This window comes from Limanda limanda, chromosome 21 (genome assembly GCF_963576545.1).
Source record: "Limanda limanda chromosome 21, fLimLim1.1, whole genome shotgun sequence".
Taxonomy (NCBI): Eukaryota; Metazoa; Chordata; class Actinopteri; order Pleuronectiformes; family Pleuronectidae; genus Limanda; species Limanda limanda.
The window spans coordinates 17880985-17898894 of NC_083656.1; the positions used below are offsets into that span (position 1 = coordinate 17880985).

Sequence of the window (17910 nt, forward strand, 5' to 3'; positions counted from 1 at the left end):
CCTCGTGAGTCTCAGAAAGCCACGGACAATGCAGGGGACTGCACAGAGTTCGTTCTAATCTTTAATGCAACAGATGGTAAAATCTCATGGCTTATGAGTTAATGTCAAGTCAAGTTCAAGTTGTCTAAATGAAGGGCTGCTAAGTTGAGGTAACTCAGTCTATTATCCGTCAGAGAAGCACTTTGATATCATTTGATAAAATTGGTGCTGCCTGAGCTAGAAGGCATTAATTATTATTATTAATATAATAAAGCAAAACACTGAATTGATATGTAAATGTTCTGTATATAGTATTTGATTATAGTACTTTCTAGTCTTGATAACCACTCAAAAGGCTTTACCGTACAATTTTGCCATCCACACATTCACACACACATGTGCTATGTGCTCTATGTGCAGCACTTTCTCTTTCACTCACACACTGCCCAAACACACTTTGGCAAGCAGAATGACTGGAATCCAACAGCCCACCCTCTGGTAAGTGGATCACCCAGAGGAGCCACAGCTGCCCATATGTACATTTAATTTAAAGATTTGCTGTTTTCAACATTCATGACCAGCGTCAGTGTTCTGTGCTTGTGGTGGTAGAGGTTTATCATGGAGGAAACTTACATTTAGAAGTTAGTAAATTAGTCAATACCACTTTGTATAGTTTCAGTTATTTATCTTTAAATCTGTATTTATATTTGGCTTCAACCCTCTGACTCGGTTACTTGTGCCTTTCAATCACCTTGTGCTTAAAATATTTGTATAGTCAATAGCTCCATTAGCACATACTTCTTTACAGTGACAGCTTTAAAAAAGTTTTCTTGGCTAGACTTACATCTCACTGCAGTGTGACCTATTCTTTACTCATTTTGACCATATCTTATTGTTATGCCCTTGTCTGTCTGTGTGTCTGTGTGTCTGTGTGTCTGTGTGTCTGTGTGTCTGTCTGTCTGTCTGTCTGTCTGTCTGTCTGTCTGTCTGTCTGTCTGTCTGTCTGTCTGTCTGTCTGTCTGTCTGTCTGTCTGTCTGTCTGTCTGTCTGTCTGTCTGTCTGTCTGTCTGTCTGTCTGTCTGTCTGTCTGTCTGTAGTCCCTGTGTGATTTTCCTACAGGAGTATTAAAATAAGAAGTACTTTTCTTTGTTGGTCAAAAGTAGACTACAGCGCCCTCGAGAGTCACTGTTGGAAAACTACAACCACAACTCAGGATTAATCAAACATCACCTAAAATAGCAAAGTTTGGCTTTTCAGTCAGAGTGAACAGTAATAGTATACAATTTAATCAAATTTATTAAAAAGGACAAAACAAATTTCCCCCTCGTTCTGCCTCTGATTAGCTCACCTTTATGTTTTTACCCTAATTCTACCCAACCATCACTCTGTAAACCTAAATCTAACCAATCAGTGGCCAGGTAGTCAGGGGTGGGCGGGTGTTCACCGACCAACCTTGGGTCACGTGTCAGGCACCGTCGTCATGGTAACTGTAAACTACCAGGAGCGCACAGAGTTGTTTGGCGATCTTTTACCTGTAAACTGAATTAAAACAAGAAGTGACTCAGAACAATGTCTGACGTGGGATCTGTTGAGTTTGAGGATGAACTCAATAAACTGGGGGTGAGAGAATATACTTATAAATATACTTGAGTGTGTGTGTGTGTGTGTATGTTTACACTCTCAGTTACATCTCTTAACCCTTTGATATACACAAGCTATGCAAACCCCTTCAAATGCACAGCATGGGTCAAACAAGTCCCGTATTCATTTCCTGTGTTATGTAAGGCAAGGCTGGGTGTTTCTTTAATACATTCGTTCCTCTATCTTCATTTTGGAGAATGCTCCTTTGAAGACATAGGAGACTTATCTTTTATGTCATCAAAGGACCATTATCCATTTAGGGTAGCTGAATTCCAAGACACAACTCCAGCTTGATCCTGTAGAATATAGTCTAGGTCCTCAGCCTCAGAGATCTCACACTCAGAATCAATAATTGCCTCCCCGGCTGAACAAGAAGTGACTCGGAACAATGTCTGATGGTGAATCTGATGAGTTTGAGGATACTTCCAGTAAACTCGGGGTGAGATAACATACTTAGATTACCTTAGCTTAGCTCGGTACTCGTTCAGGTCTGTTGTAATGTTTGTTTATAAAGTAAGAAAGGAAAAAGGAAATAAGGATTTGCGGTAATCAAAAAAAAAGATATTTAATGACAACTTAGAATATTAAATGATAAAATACATTTATTTCAAAGCACATATAGCAAAGAAACACTCAGCCATGCATGGAATAACACAGGAAATGAATACGGTTAATTTTTTACACACGTGCATTTGAAGGGTCGTGATACAAAAAGGATTTTTATTCAAAAAGTAACAAAGGAAAAATTTAAACAAAGATTTGTGATGATCAAAAACAAGTTAATTGGGGAATACCTGAAATACTGAATGATGACATCATTCACTGCAAAGATATGGAAAATAAAATCTGAACCCGGTCATTAAGTTTTGACCCATGTTGTGGATCACAGGGTTATATCCTTTTCAAGAATAAACACTGACCTGGTCAGGACCAGCACACCTCCTGGGGACTGAAGCTCGGCCCTAATGAGGCTAAACTTAATTTATGTGTACTTGGTTAAAGTTAGGGTTAAGATCAGAATTGTGGTTTGGTTAAGGTTAAAGTTAGGTATGAATTAGTCATGGTTAAGGTTATGGGTAAGGTTTATATATTTCTCATGTTGTGGGGACCCAAATCTGTTTAACTCATAACAATTTTAGGTGAAAACATGTTTTAAGGTTGGGTTTAGGTTAATGTTAGGCTAAAAGCTGGGGCTAGGCAATAAGTAACTATGGTTTTGTGAGTGTGTGTGTTCTAAGACTCATGTTTATGTCTTTTTGCTTCATGACAGGAGTACGAGGGGCAGAGAAATGATGCAGGGGAGAGACATGGAGTCGGTAAAGCTATCCTGCCCAACGGGGACAATTATCAGGGACAGTATGAGTCTGGCAAAAGATGCGGACAGGTATGAAACTGGAGCTGCCTTTGTCAAGTCCAAATCAAATCTACCACTAGCTCTGCTCCAGCTCAAGTCAAGGCTGAGTCTAAATGGGACTGAATGAATACTGAGGTCGCAGCACAAACTTGCGCCCCAGTTAGGACAAGAACATCTTTAAGTACACATGTGATCATCATGGAGCTCATTCAGTAAATATACATTAGATTCTTGCAGTTCATGGCCTCAACAGTCACATCAATCAGTCCATGCACAGTGAGGAAAAGGATAATTAAACAACCACAAATTTTTTCCAATAGAGCAAACACACCACATGATGCATGAGACATATTAGCCTTCATATGTATAAAATAGCTATATTTGATATCAGTATATACTGCATAAGTGCAATTTGAACTTACTCTTTTTTTTAAACATTGTATTACTTTGGAAATAATCACTTTCGTAACTAATGCATATCTGTCTTTGACTGTTTTGTCTCACAGGGGACATACCGCTTCAAGAAAGGGGCGAGATATGAGGGAGACTATAAAAAGAACCTAAGACATGGAGAGGGCATCTTTTACTATCCAGATGGCTCTAAATATGAAGGTATGCATTTTTACTGTGTCTATCAAAGATTAGATTATGAGCTGAAGTTCTGACATAGAGCTATAAAAAACCTGACTTTTGTCTTTAACTGTCTCTGTCTTTCAGGGTCCTGGGTAGAGAACACGAGACAAGGTCATGGTATCTACACTTACGCCAACGGAGACACGTATGATGGAGAGTGGCTAAGTGATATGAGGTTAGTCTACAGCTTTTGACAATACAATATGTACATGATGACTTTTTATGTCTAGGTTACAATATAAAAAAGTACCTAATTCAATTGTAAAATCTCTGGAATGCTGTTAAAATAACAGTAAGAAACAAAAACTACCAGATATAATCCAATTATAGACACTAGAGACCTCTTTTTTACCTGCACAATACTAAATCAGCTCATTTCCAGGAATGGTCAGGGCATTTACCACTACGCAGAAACTGGTTCAAAGTACAGGGGCTCATGGGTGAATGGCCAAATGGAGTCAGCGGGAGAGTACCTCCACTCTAACCACAGATACGAGGGAAACTTTGTCAACAATAAAGTAAGTTCTGTTTTCATGACTTATTTTGTGAAAAGCTTATATTTGTCAGTAGTTACCAGAAATAATTGAAACATTTTAGTTGAACCGTAGACTACATGGGGGGCAAGAATGATTTCCCCCTTTTTATCCAAAATGTACCATTTAAAAGTTAATCGGCTTATCTCACCCAACTCTGCAGTTCCCCTCACATGCATGGAATGCTTTGGTATCTTTCAGCTAATTTTCTGTAATAATTTCTGATAAAACCACTGTGTACTAGACACAAGACAATATTTGCAATTACATATACATATCTATATCAACATATTTAGAAGCATGTAGTAACTTAATGGACACTATGTAGGGTCATCTGGGGTCACCAAATGAATGATAATTACCTCCAACAAGAAATTATTTTTTAATTGGCATTTGTTTGTTTGTCTGTTAGTTAGCAGGATTTCACATTTGTGTGAAGTGTGTAATTTGACTAAATTTAAAGCGACTGACTGAGTCGAATGTGCTCTTCTAAGTACTATTCTTGTCTTTTTCTGTGTCTTCAGGATGTGTGAATAGACATTACTTTGCTAACTGTATCAACCTTACAAGGCCATTATATTGCAAACATGACTTTTAGCTTTTGATTCAGGGAAAAAGAAAGAGATGCAGGTGTAAAGCAGAATAAAATCATTATTTCTGCCAGTTGGGAGCAGCATAACACAACAGTGACATATTGTTCGATGTAAAGTTGCATATAGCAGTCATTCAGAGTCATCTGAACTGTATTGTGGTGTCACCCAACTCCAGAAGGAAATATCCAGCTCTAAAACACAAACTGCTTTGTGTCTGGGGTTGGGTGGTGGGGATGCAGTGCACAGTCAGTGCATCAGAGATTTCTCTTTAAAAACAGCTGCCTGCTGCTGCTGGGAAGTAGGTTAAGGAGAGGCTGAACCAAAACAGCAAAGTTTAATCTAAATAAATCACAACAATGAGCTGAATGATGTGGAAATGCTGTATATGTGACCGATGCCGCATTGCACAAAGTCATTTGATCCACTCTATAATGAAACTATAAACCTTTTGTAACTCTGTCCTCGGTGTTATTTGTCTTTACCTTCCTGTTCTCATTTTGCAGCCCTACGGCCCGGGGAAGTACGTGTTTGATATTGGGTGTGAGCAGCACGGTGAATTCCAACAAATTGAAAAAGCGCAGGTAAGACAACATCCACCCATTGTTTTAGCTCAGTGAGTCAACTGATTTAATTTCTTCCCTTTATATTTTACTTCTGCTGTACTCTGGTCAGACAGCGTCTAGCATGAGGATTTTGTGGAATTTTCACTTTATAAGAGAATGCTTTTTCATATAGATACATTTGTGTTGCTGGCCCAAGAAGGCTGCACACGTACCTGTTCAATAGACTTTGTTCAAAGATGGATGTCAGACAGCTCGCTAAAAGTGAAACCAAAAGGATCTTAAATGTTCCCTGGTGGCCGGCTACATTAAAGGTCATCACCCTGCCTCCTCCATGTATGTGGATGGGACATGGACCAAACTAAAAAGCTAAAATACACGTCAGATAAAACATTTTCAGTGTTGTTTTCTGTCATTTTTTATCACAATGATTTATGTTCAAAATTGGGTGGGTGGATGGGCGGGACCTTGTGACCCAATCACTACTGCACAGACACTGGCTTCATATGACGTCATAGCACAGGATGGCGGCACCTGTATTGGAGATGTTTTAGCTTCATTTTTGTGCATTGGGAGAAAGTGGAAACTTGTCCATCTTTATTTACATTCCATGGCCTGTTTAACATCAAACGCATGATGTGATGGGTCATCTTTGGTCACAGTAAAACTTCAGGATGCATAGAGAACCTAGATGTGTGTTTAACATGCAAGCGTCCGTGTGTTTCATCTCTGCTGAGCCTGACATTTGCAGAAGTTTTCAGGCTCACCCTTGTTCAGCTGAAGATTTGAATGTTTTGCTAACTCCCCTCTTGACAGGATCTATCTGACATGGACTGGGGCGAGCTTGGGCCCCCCACCACCCTCAAGTGGGTTCCCAAGAACGTCATTGACGCGACAGGTGAACTTTATGAAATAAAAATGGCAGTTAGAAATACTGCCATACTAAAATACTAAGAACAGTTTTACTCCTACCCACCAATACATTTTTGTCAAAATGTGTAAAGTGCATTTTCTTACATTGTGATCTAAATATAGTTTCAAGGGTACACTTTTTTAGATTCAATATTTTATATATTAGTCTACTGTCCAAATACACTGCTCAAAAAAATTAAAGGAACACTTTTTTATCAGGGTATGGCATGAATTCAATTGCACTTTTTTGATAATTATCTGGTCAGTTAAGTAGCAGAGGGGGTTGTTAATCAGTTTCAGCTGCATTGGTGTTGATGGAATTAACAACAGGTGCACTACGGGGGCAACAATGACACGACCCCCAAAATAGGAGTGGTTTTGCATGTGGAGGCCATTTCAAGTTTCTCCCTCTTGATCACTTCGACTGGTTTTCCATTAGTGTTGGCTTTAGCTAGAGTGATTATCTCTACTGGGAGCATGAGGCGATTTCTTAACCCTACAGAAGTTGCACAGATTGTCCAACTCCTCCAGGATGGCACATCCATGTGTGCCGTTGCAAGGAGATTTGATGTGTTTCCCAGCATAATCTCCGGAACATGGAGGATATTTCAGGAGACAGGCAGTTACACTAGGAGAGCTGGACAGGGCCGTAGAAGGTCCTCAACCCATCAGCAGGACCGATATCTGCTGCTTTGTGCAAGGAGGGACAGGTTGAGCACTTCCCCAGCTACAGAATGACCTCCAGCAGGCCACTGGTGTGAATGTCTCTGCCCAAACAGTCAGAAACAGACTTCATGAGGGTGGCCTCAGGGCGCGACGTCCCGTAGTGTGCCCTGTGCTCACTGCCCAGCACCGTGGAGCTCGGTTGGCATTTGCTATAGAACACCAGAATTGGCATGTCTGCCACTGGCGCCCTGTGCTTTTCACAGATGAGAGCAGGTTCACCCTGAGCACCTGTGATAGACGTGAAAGGGTCTGGAGAAGCCAAGGAGAACGCTATGCTGCCTGCACTATCATTCAGCATGACCGGTTATGTGGTGGGTCAGTGATGGTCTGGGGAGGCATATCCACGGAGGGACGCACAGACCTCTACAGGCTAGAGAACGGCAGTCTCCATGGGTTCAAGGATGAAATCCTTGAACCCATGGTCAGACCCTACGCTGGTGCAGTAGGTCCTGGGTTCCTCCTGACGCACGATAATGCCCGGCCTTATGTGGCAAGGGTATGTAGGCAGTACCTGGAGGATGAAGAAATTGATGCAATTGAATGGCCCTCACGATCACCTGACCTAAACCCGATTGAACACCTCTGGGACATTATGTTTCGGTCCATCAAACGCCGCCAGGTTGCTCCTCAGACTTTACAGGAGCTCACTGATGCCCTTAGACAGATCTGGGAGGACATCCCACAAGACACCATCCGTTGTCTCATTAGGAGCATGCCGCGACGTTGTCAAGCATGCTATAGCACGTGGGGGCCACACAAGATATTGAGAAGCATTTTGAGTTGCAGAAATTGAATTTCGGCAAAATGGACAAGCCTGCCACATCACTTTTTCACTATGATTTTCGGGGTGTCTATAAAATTGAGCCCTCTGTAGGCTGAAAACTTTTATTTCCATCAAAGATGTGGCATCCTTTTGTTCATAAGACATTAAACTGTCCATATCAGTATAAATATCCAACATAATTTTTTTTCACAGTGAGATCTGATGTGTTTTCAAAGTGTTCCTTTAATTTTTTTGAGCAGTGTATATTTTCTCGGGCAAAATAATTTTTCTCGGGAACAATTTCAACTTGAGCGTGAATGTTAGTGTACAGTTTGCAGTGTTGTTGCGCAAATGCCTGAAATGCTTCAAATGCAGAACTGCAGAAGCCGAGGGATCAAATTAGATCTGAAAGTGGTAAATGGGAATACAGAATAAGTGACCGTGTAAGTGTATACTCAAGTGTGTCTTTTTTTTAAGATGGGGACAGAGACCGAGCTTCGCAAGAAGGGGCTGAAGAGATCTGATCTGCGTGATCAACAGAGTATCCTGCATGTTTCAGCCTTTGTTGGAGTAAAGCAAAAATAAACGTATCAATATGTCAGCACAATCTGTTGAGCCTGTGTATTTCGTGCCTTTTATACGACAGATCAAATGGTGACAAATTGAATATTTCACTCTTTGCTGAAACTATCCTGGATGGACACCATTTGCTTCTCAGACTGTTTAATGCAGTGTGAAGAAGAAGAACATTACTCTTCCTCAGTGACATTTAAGTGGTTAAATGTAACTTGTTCTTAATTATATAAAATGGAAACACACACAAGCAGACTATACAACTGTGGCCCTGACTGTCAAAACACTGTTTGCAGAAAACACAATGACATTTTGCAGTTTTGTGTGTTTTGTATTTTCTACAACAGTCTTTGGGTTTTGACCTCCAGGACCACCGTATATGAAGCACAGGCATATTAAGAAAACAGCAAGTTTACAGCACGTGGGCTTCTTTTGGGACACAAGTTTAAGAGCCATCCATCTCTCTATTATCTATGATGCTTTTCATTTTAAGGGATTCAATATTCAATATTCAAGAGTTTATTATCAAATGCACAACAATAACATTAAGCAGTCGCTGGCAATTAAATGCTTGAGTCACAGGCTCACTTCTAGCAATGCTCAAGTAATCACAACCAAAAAAAATAAAATAGAAATAGCATAAAATAGAATAAAATAGAATATCAAAAATTTAAAATAGAAAATAAAATATATATAGATATACAGCTGAAGAAAAAAGAAAAAATAGTGCAATTATCTGCAATAGTACAAATATACCACGGGAGGCAGGGAAGCTGGATTCTTTTTAGTGTGTATTTTCAGTTTTTACACATGTAAAAAACCTCGTGCTCCCTCTGTTTTAAGCCTTTTTGGCCATGTAAAGCACCTTGCCTGTAACAGTGCAGTACAGATAAACGTTACTTGCTTTATTTTGAAGATGATAAGCGGAGGTCGCTGCTTTTATTTTGTAGTATTCAAGGTTGTACTTGTCAGATCACTACCGTGCATGTTGGTTTGAGTTCAGTCACTAAATGAGACGACAGAACAAAGTGAGCTGGCAGGATTCCATCATGTGTGCAGGTTGTCACGCTACACATTCTGTTTAGTGGGACCGTGCTGCAAACGCCCCGGGACGTCACTTCTTCCCAACACCCGCTGGAGAATGGACGATCAGCAACAACCGCCCCTGTTCACGTTCGGTGTGATCGCTGACATCCAGTACGCGGACATCGACGACGGCTACAACTTCACCCGGTCGCGGAGGCGCTACTACCGCAGCGGCCTCCAGCTGCTGAGGAACGCCCAGCAGGGGTGGTCGGACTCGGCCGTGGCGCCGCGGTTCGTCCTTCAGCTCGGGGACATCATCGACGGCTTCAACAAGGGCAGCGGCGCCTCGGACCGGGCGCTGGACACGGTGCTGAGGGCGTTCGGCTCCGGCCCCGCGGAGGTGCACCATGTGTGGGGCAACCACGAGTTCTATAACTTCAGCAGGGGGGCGCTGCTGAGCTCCAGGCTCAACACGACCCCCACCGACACTGACACCGAGGAGCCGGCGGACCGGGCTGCTCCCGAGATCTACGCCTACCGATTCAGCCCATTCCCCGGCTTCACCTTCGTGGTGCTGGACGCCTACGACGTGAGCCTGCTGGGCAGAGAGGAGTCCAGTGAGGAGTACAAGGGAGCGATGGATGTGATCAGACAGCACAACAACAACGAGGACCTCAACTGCCCCCCAGGTACGGTGCCCTGATGACATCACAGGTCACTTTCAGTTTCATAACTTCCTTTCAGTGTGATATAGGGCTCGGCCAAAAACAACAACATAATAATCGACATGTACAATTTCCATCAGTAGCAATGAAACAAAGGTCCAATATATATCTATATATTGTTTTGCATTATGGACAGTGAGCATGTATACCATATTGATATTACATTTGTATAATGTTTTGGTGTTTATAAAGTTTTTGTCATTGTATAAAACCACAATCTTCACTCCGCAGCAAAAATCTGTTTTTAAATTGAAGAAAAGTAATAGTCTCTCTGATAAACATTTTTGTCTTATATAATTTGTGGCCATATCCCCATAGCCCTAATGTGATACTTAATGCATATTTCACTTTGAAGGGACTTCACCTTCACTTTCACTTTGACAGTTTTCCAAAGTTTTACAGAATCCCCAATAGGAAATTACACCAAGCTGCGGTAGAATAATAACAACAAAAAGAATACTAATAATCATTATTGTATTTTTTTGATATTTACAATTGCAACGCACAGACTAGTGCCACCAAACCTTTTTGCGCCTGCGCGGAAGCACACGTGCAGGTGATGTGTCCCAGTCAGGAAGCTGTGAATGGACGATGCTGCAATTAAACACAACACTGAAGATTCATTTTTAATGATACAGGTGTAGATAATCTAAAATATGTTTTAGAAAAACAAGTTCAACAGCCCAGTTGGCTTTATTAAATGGACAAACTGTAAACAATGGAAGACTTTGGCGTGGTTGTCCTCTGTAAAGTGTCGTTTTTTTAAAAGAACCTGAAGGCAGCACCAAACAAACAAACTTACCCAAGGACCTGAGTGTGATTGATCTGTCCTTTTTATAAATCAATATAGAATGATTCTAGAGATCAATTTAAAGAGAACAGTTTTTTAACCAAGCCTTATGTCTGACCAGCAATTCAGAAATTTTGAAATTCTCACAGGGTGGAATGAAATAAACATGATTGGCAGATTCAAATAGCACCGTAAAGTCGACTAATTGGGTTCTTCTCGATCCGGGCTGCAATGCAGCACAATTTTTTAACTTCTGAGGAAAATATTACATAGTCTTCTCTTTTCAAAAGAAAAGTTGATGAGAATTATATATGGTTTTCTTGCTTCATTTGTTAAAATCAGGGGTATTATTGTTTAAACCATAGTCTCTTATGGCCAGTTGCTTGGTTTCATAAAGTGAGGTTGTATTATAACAGATTGTCATGTAGTAGACATTTTGAAACAGTTCACTGACTCTTACTTTATCTGTAGTACTGTTACTCTGTGGTTGATCATTTACTATGATCCCTAACTCTTCACTTGTGGCCATCAAGTCCCCTGGAAAAGTCAAAGGTGTCCTGCGAAGTTTTCTTATAAACAAACAAAAGCTGTACGTTTATTTTAACTACTTCTAAAATCGCACACCTTGTATCATGTATCATATTTTTATCATAGTGATAGCAGCAAGTGCCAGGGCTCAAAGTAGCTAATGATGCCACTGTAAGAGCGGGTCAACTAATGTTAGTGATAGGAAATCCTCCATAGACCAGACCCTCTCCTTTTAGCTTAGCCATTGCAGCCTACTCGGTCAAGACTAAGTGCTTGGAAGGATGCAGCCCATGAATTGGCTTGCTTTTGTGATGTGTCAGTCCCCTTCCTTTCTGTTAGTGTATCACTAATGTTTCTATGTTGTTTCAGTGGTAGAGGGTCTAGAGAGGAGATTCACCATGTTCAACGGTGGGTTCAGTAAGGACCAGCTGGACTGGCTAGAGTCTGTGCTGTCGTCGGCTGATGAGAAGAAGGAGAGAGTCACTATTATCAGTAAGTGAAATCTTTCTTTTTCCTAAAAATCTGATTATTTGTTATTCCTAGGTTTCACCAAGGTTATGTTTTCACCCATGTTTGTTTGTTTTTTGTGTGTAAGCCACATTACATAAAACTCGGTGGAACGATGTAGACTGTTTCAAGAAAGAACCTGTTCAATTTGAATGTGACTCTTTAACGGAGAGTGGGTCAGAGAATTCTTTTTCATTTTCTTTACCATTGTGAGATGAGGCATTAGCAAGCATTCACACTGTTTTCCCAAGGAATAATTCATGGATCCCCATGAGAGTGTGAAATGTGGTGCAGCTTCATAGAATTTAAGGTGGACTGTTTGGCCTTGGTAGATGCATGTGCTCTACCAAGTGTAATTTGAGTTTATAATGTCATCAAGACCTCCAGAAAGTTTGGTCTTTGGTTTTTGAGTCTGAAATCAACAATGTAAGCTTAAACCAAATTGTCAATGTGACGATGAAGACTGAATCAGAACCTGGCAACCATTGATTATTAATTATTATTTTTTTCCCCGCAGGTCACCTCCCTGTCCACCCCATGTCCACAGATCCCATCTGCCTCGCATGGAACTTCGACAAGCTCCTGGACATCATAAAGTCCCACAGCAGTGTGGTGTGTTTCATGGCAGGCCACGACCACGACGGCGGATACTGCCAAGACAAAGACACTGGCGTGCACCACCTGACGTTGGAGGGGGTGATTGAGACTCAGCCTGACAGCGACGCCTTCGGCACGGTGTCGGTGTACGAGGACAGGATGGTGCTGAAAGGGAGCGGGAGGATCGCAGATCGAGTGTTTCTGTTTCAATGCAGCTGAAGAAACACAGATCATAGATGACATGATCTGTATCCCATCTCACAGCAGAGGCCTTTGACTTTAAGTCCTATAACTTTGCACCCTTCTAGTTTTATTTAAAGGCCTTGGTGGAGAAGTATGGACAATTACTGTATCACAAAACGCAGTCACTCGGCTGTGTTTAGTAGGCACATGCTGTCATATGCACTTACCTGATCAGAACAGATCAACAACTGCAGTACCTCAAATATTTTATTGAATTTATGAGTTTTGATCTAAATTTTGACTATGAAATGTATCCAGACAATGGTTGCTTTAGGGGATTACCCATTAAATGCATATTTATATATTTTGAGAGGGAACTGGTTTTTCTTGAGGGATTGCTGTGTCTTTTTTTAAACTTGTTTGCTTCTTGCACACAACTGATTGTCTTACATTCTACTTTTAGTTGGGTGAGAAATTTATAAGTGCATTGTATTAACTGACAATTATGGATGCCCAGTTATGAGGTGATGAGATCAGCCTAAGATGAGTGCAAATCTGTTTTGTGTACAATGTAAAACAATCAGTTCAATGAATAAAAAGAAAGAAAAGAAAACTTCATATCAGCAGTAGTTGCACTTTCCTGTCCAGCTGACTGTCCGTGTCTTATCGCTGTCACTTTCAATTAAATTACTTTGTCTTGTAGTTGATAGATTATAGATATCTGTATATGGCATGTTCATAATTGTGGCCATCTCCGAGACAACCGTGTATACTCCGTCCACTGAAGAAGACCATAAGAGGGATGTAGCACCTCCCTATGTAATAAAATTCACTTTTAATGTAATTATCCCACAAACCTAATAGCAACCATTACTACAAAAGTAATACATAATTTCCTGCAAATGTAATAGCTTTTACTAGATGGCTTTACGTGCAACAAAATTTCTTTGAACTTTCTGTGAACTGACAAGGAAAGATAAAGCTGTGAGTGAGTTTGAGAGAAAGACAGCGAAGGTTGAAGGTGGAATTGTTATTGCGCAGCCTAAATTGTTATTTCTAACTTTCTCAGAGCACTGCTTTGAGGGGTTCTGACCCGTTCTGCCCAAACCCCATGATATTTTCTAATAAGCTGACTCAAACCTATTGGCAGGTGTATGAGTAAATCAATAAACTACAATGACGACAATTTCTTTCCTTTTTCATATTACATTTGTGAGAAGTTATTACAATTTTGAAACCTTAAGATTTTCATGGTCCAGCAAATGTAAAAAAAAAACTGCAGATATAACAGCTATTACATTTGCAGGACATTACATCTGTGGTAGGCAACTACAATCACGTTTATGGGAATTACTCTGTTAAAAGTTGCAGATTTGTATTACGTTGCGGTTTATTACATTTTTTGGCTGTTATTACATTGGTGTTACAAGGCAGTTGAACGCTTTGTATAGCTGCTTAGTAGGCATTAAGTAATACAATGGTGTGATGACTGAAGAATGCAACTGTAAAATGTAAATTAAATTATTAACATGTATATAATAAGTTGTAACGTTCACTGCACCACTATACAAATATCAATCAATCAATCAAATTTTATTTGTATAGCCCATATTCACAAATCACAATTTGTCTCATAGGGCTTTAACATTGTGAGACATCCTCTGTCCTTAACCCTCAACAAGAGTAAAAAAAACCTTTAACAGGTAAAAATATGTAGAAACCTCAGACAGAGCCACATGTGAGGGATCCCTCTCCCAGGACGGACAGAAGTGTAATAGAGGAAGAAAGTGTAGGAAAACATCATCAAGAAAAAGGTTTAAGCAGCAATGATGAGGGTAAACATTTTGAAGGATAACTTATATGTCAAGCAGTCCTGCTGCAATCATAGTCTATGGCAGAGGTCTTCAACAGGGGGGTCGCGAAATCTTTGGTTGATTAGAACATTTAAAAAAAAAATGTAAATTAAAAAAAAAAATTATTTATATATGACCTAATTTTTTTTCCACAAATTTAAATGTCTTTAAATACACATTAACATACATCCAACATATTGTGAGGCTGATTTGACCCTCTGCCTGAAAACCTCCATCCATCCAAGATTAGATAAGTTGTGTGCTACCCATCAGGGTCCGACATCTCACTAATGTGGGAGTATGTGTGCCATCCACAGATGGCTTGAGGATTCACTGTCTCTTCTACATGTATGTCTAAAATAACAACATGAATCTGTGAATTACTTTAATAGCTCAGTGTTGTATGCAAGATGTATATTTATAAATGGCAGTGGCACGGCCACCCTGTACCTTGCACATGTTTAAATTTAAAGCATGAATATGAACCCTTGTAATATTTGAATAGCTTAATATTGAATGCACAATAACAGGGTAGCTATGTTTATACATGGCACTAGGCCCAGTTTTTCTACAGTCTGGTCAGTTTAAAGGTGCAGTTATTACCTGTTTGTGAACAATAGAAACCTTTCTTCACAGCAGCGGTTAATGGATGTAGTTTTTTATTTTTTAATCCAACACATACCTTACATATACAGTATGAATGCAGATATGATTAATGTTGTGTCTCTTTTGTCTTTCCTTCCTGAAGAGTATTGACTGCAGTCAATGACAACAACTATATACCAGGGGGAAAAAAAGAGAAACAAACTAGAACAATCTGCAGCCTCACCTTAAACTTTCAACTCCTGTTCCCTCATCTGTGGCTGCTGTGTGCATCTCAGAGAAACATGACACGTTGGTGGTCCTGCTTGCTATATTATCATTGCTCAAGGAAGGCCGGAGCAACCATCAAGCCACAGGGAAATGTCCAGTTGGTACCGATGTGCAGTCCGCCACTGCAGGAGTTTTCTTTTGGGCTTTTGAGTTGATTATGTTAATCGTCAGACTTATAAACAACTTGAATAACAGTAATACGACTGAATAATATAAAGAATCATTTTAATTTGGGATCATCACTCTAGAATTATAAATTATTTCAAATACATCTTGAAATTAGATCACATGCTGCTACATGTACTTTCCCTGTATTGATAAAGGTTTGAATTGAAATTCCATTCTCGGTTGCTATAAAAAAACCTGCAATATATCTATTGTAGCTCAGACAGTGCCCTTTTTCTTAGATATTTCTCCAAACAATAGACAGCAATGGGGTCGGTGTCTATGTCAAACTTGTTGGCAAAGAGATGATGCTGCTTGAGCATCCACTCTAAGTCCCCGGCACCATATATGCATACTTCCCTGACGTGGCTGCCGTGACACTCTGGGTACGCTGAGTGCAGTGAATCCTGCGACCCCTCGAGCCTCTGCCACTTCACCAGGCGAGCGATGGCATTGACGTCTGACATGTCATATTTCCTGTGGGGCCGTGTTGAGCCAGGAACTCCGGGCATCCGCTGAATGGTTGCCCAGAACATTTCATCAGGAATGAAGGTGTGTTTTAACCACTCAATCAGTGCTGGCACTCGGCGGTCCTCCAACACACTGCGGATGAAGCCCCGGCTAACCACAATGTAGGTACTTCCATACATTATGGGTATGTTGAAGGGAGGAGGCTCATTTGCCTTTCCTGTATCCTGAGGGAGTTAAAATTTTGAATGAATGTTAAAGTGATGACCAGTAAATTAAAATGTTAACTTTATAAATATATGTTATTCAATACCTGGTTTGTTCCATCTATTATTTCATGTGCATTTCTCACTCTCCCCATTAGACTTGCAGGCATTTCTTCTGAATTTATGCTGTTCCCGCCCCTCAATGAACGCAGTGTCCTTACAATCTCCAAGTTGGTTTTCAGAGGGAAATCTTGGCCACAAAGATTGATGACGTATTTCCAACGTGTGCTGCTGTTATAGAGATCCGCCATACAGTTAAGGTCAGCCTGGACACGTGGCCAGGCCGCATAGACCACATCAACAGGCTGACTGACCATGAAGATGTTTGGGAAGCAGGCAGTAATTGCCCAGATGGCAAATAAGACTGAGGATTTTGCCTTTTTGTCCACATGGACACAATATATATTTTGAGGTGTGTAGATGGCTCGCAGCAGGCGCTCAAAGTTCTGCACCTAAGAGCATATACAAAAAAATATTAATTATGTATCCGTTTTGTGTACTTGAACATAACTGAAATTCACAAGCGGTGGTAAAGAGATGACTATTAAGTAAATAGTTTACTCCACTTTTAAGTTAATTTCAATTTAAATTCAGGCTTTAGAATCTGCATACCTTATGATGCACAACCATAGAATATGCCAGGGGGAAGTCCTCTTCTTCCTGGCTCAACGGAGATGTTAAGTATTTTCTTCTTAATTTGAATGCACTGTAAATAAACAATATTAAACAAAGAACTTTCAGTGATTTAAGTGAAATTCAATATTCAAATAAAACGTCTAAAATCTGTAGTTTAAGCAACACACCTGCAGTCTTCGGTTGCATTCATGTAATGTTCATCAAGGATGTGAACACTCTTGGTGAAGTCTTTGGTGATGGTCAGTAATTTGGCCTGCTCCAGTGCCTCCCTCTCTCCCTGCAGGATACCTGAGCAGTTGCACACTTTCTCTGGGCTGTCATCAGAGTCTGTATACTCCAACCAGCTGTACCTGAGAACGGAGCTGGGATTCCAGCCTGGATTACTGCAGGTTAGTAGGGAGAAGATCCAGAGTGATCCCAGTGCAATGGTGAGCATCAGGAGAAACATGCCTTGTTTCAGTAGCCTCATTGTGGAAGAGGAGTAACTGTTACGTCTTCTTGCAATGTGAGTTCTGGATGTATTCCACAAATTTAGAACTTCCTTAGACCATGCATATGCAAAAATGGTGAAGGCCTGGCTGTCCTAGAAAATGTAAAGAAACCCTTTTAACTAAATGCATAGTATATTAAACTCCATTTAATATATTTTAAAAAATAAATATTTATGTATTAACCAGATGTATTAAATAACTATGAAATTGTGCTCTCTTCATGACACAAGGTGGACCTTATATGGAGGAATAGAATTGTGGCAGAATGCTAGTCACAGAGAATGATTCTGATTAACAAGCAAACGTATGCTGGTGAGAACTGCTATTTTTCAAAATCAAAGTAAAATAGCAGTCACGTAACAGCAAGATTTATAATAATATGTTTCTGGTGTCGCTTTTTATTCATTTTTTTATGATTTTCATATCCTGTTTTATGCCTCGGTAAAAGGAAACTGATCGTTGCCAGATGCTTTTATGTATAAAGAGACAATAAGAAGCCGTTAAAACGATAAGAGTACTGTGTGTAATATAACTG

At 40.3% G+C, this 17910-nt stretch overlaps 3 protein-coding genes across 3 annotated transcripts; 2 read left to right on the plus strand and 1 right to left on the minus strand.

The window, feature by feature from the left end:
- Positions 1–1548: 1548 nt before the first annotated feature.
- Positions 1549–8301, plus strand: rsph1 (radial spoke head component 1). The gene is made up of 8 exons (XM_061095178.1): positions 1549–1599; positions 2891–3004; positions 3481–3586; positions 3692–3782; positions 3990–4125; positions 5237–5314; positions 6110–6191; positions 8172–8301. Exons 1-8 carry the CDS (start codon positions 1549–1551, stop codon positions 8216–8218), a joined length of 705 nt encoding a protein of 234 aa, XP_060951161.1. The 3' UTR covers positions 8219–8301.
- Positions 8302–8353: 52 nt separating this feature from the next.
- Positions 8354–13813, plus strand: adprm (ADP-ribose/CDP-alcohol diphosphatase, manganese-dependent). The gene is made up of 3 exons (XM_061095177.1): positions 8354–9982; positions 11706–11828; positions 12361–13813. The coding sequence occupies exons 1-3, from the start codon at positions 9409–9411 to the stop codon at positions 12657–12659; spliced, it is 996 nt and encodes a 331-aa protein (XP_060951160.1). The 5' UTR covers positions 8354–9408; the 3' UTR covers positions 12660–13813.
- Positions 13814–15723: 1910 nt separating this feature from the next.
- On the minus strand, positions 15724–17353 carry LOC133028093 (beta-1,3-galactosyl-O-glycosyl-glycoprotein beta-1,6-N-acetylglucosaminyltransferase-like). Its single transcript, XM_061095289.1, has 4 exons — positions 17052–17353; positions 16861–16954; positions 16296–16700; positions 15724–16209 (listed from the first exon to the last, which is right to left on the minus strand). The coding sequence occupies exons 1-4, from the start codon at positions 17351–17353 to the stop codon at positions 15724–15726; spliced, it is 1287 nt and encodes a 428-aa protein (XP_060951272.1).
- Positions 17354–17910: the final 557 nt, after the last annotated feature.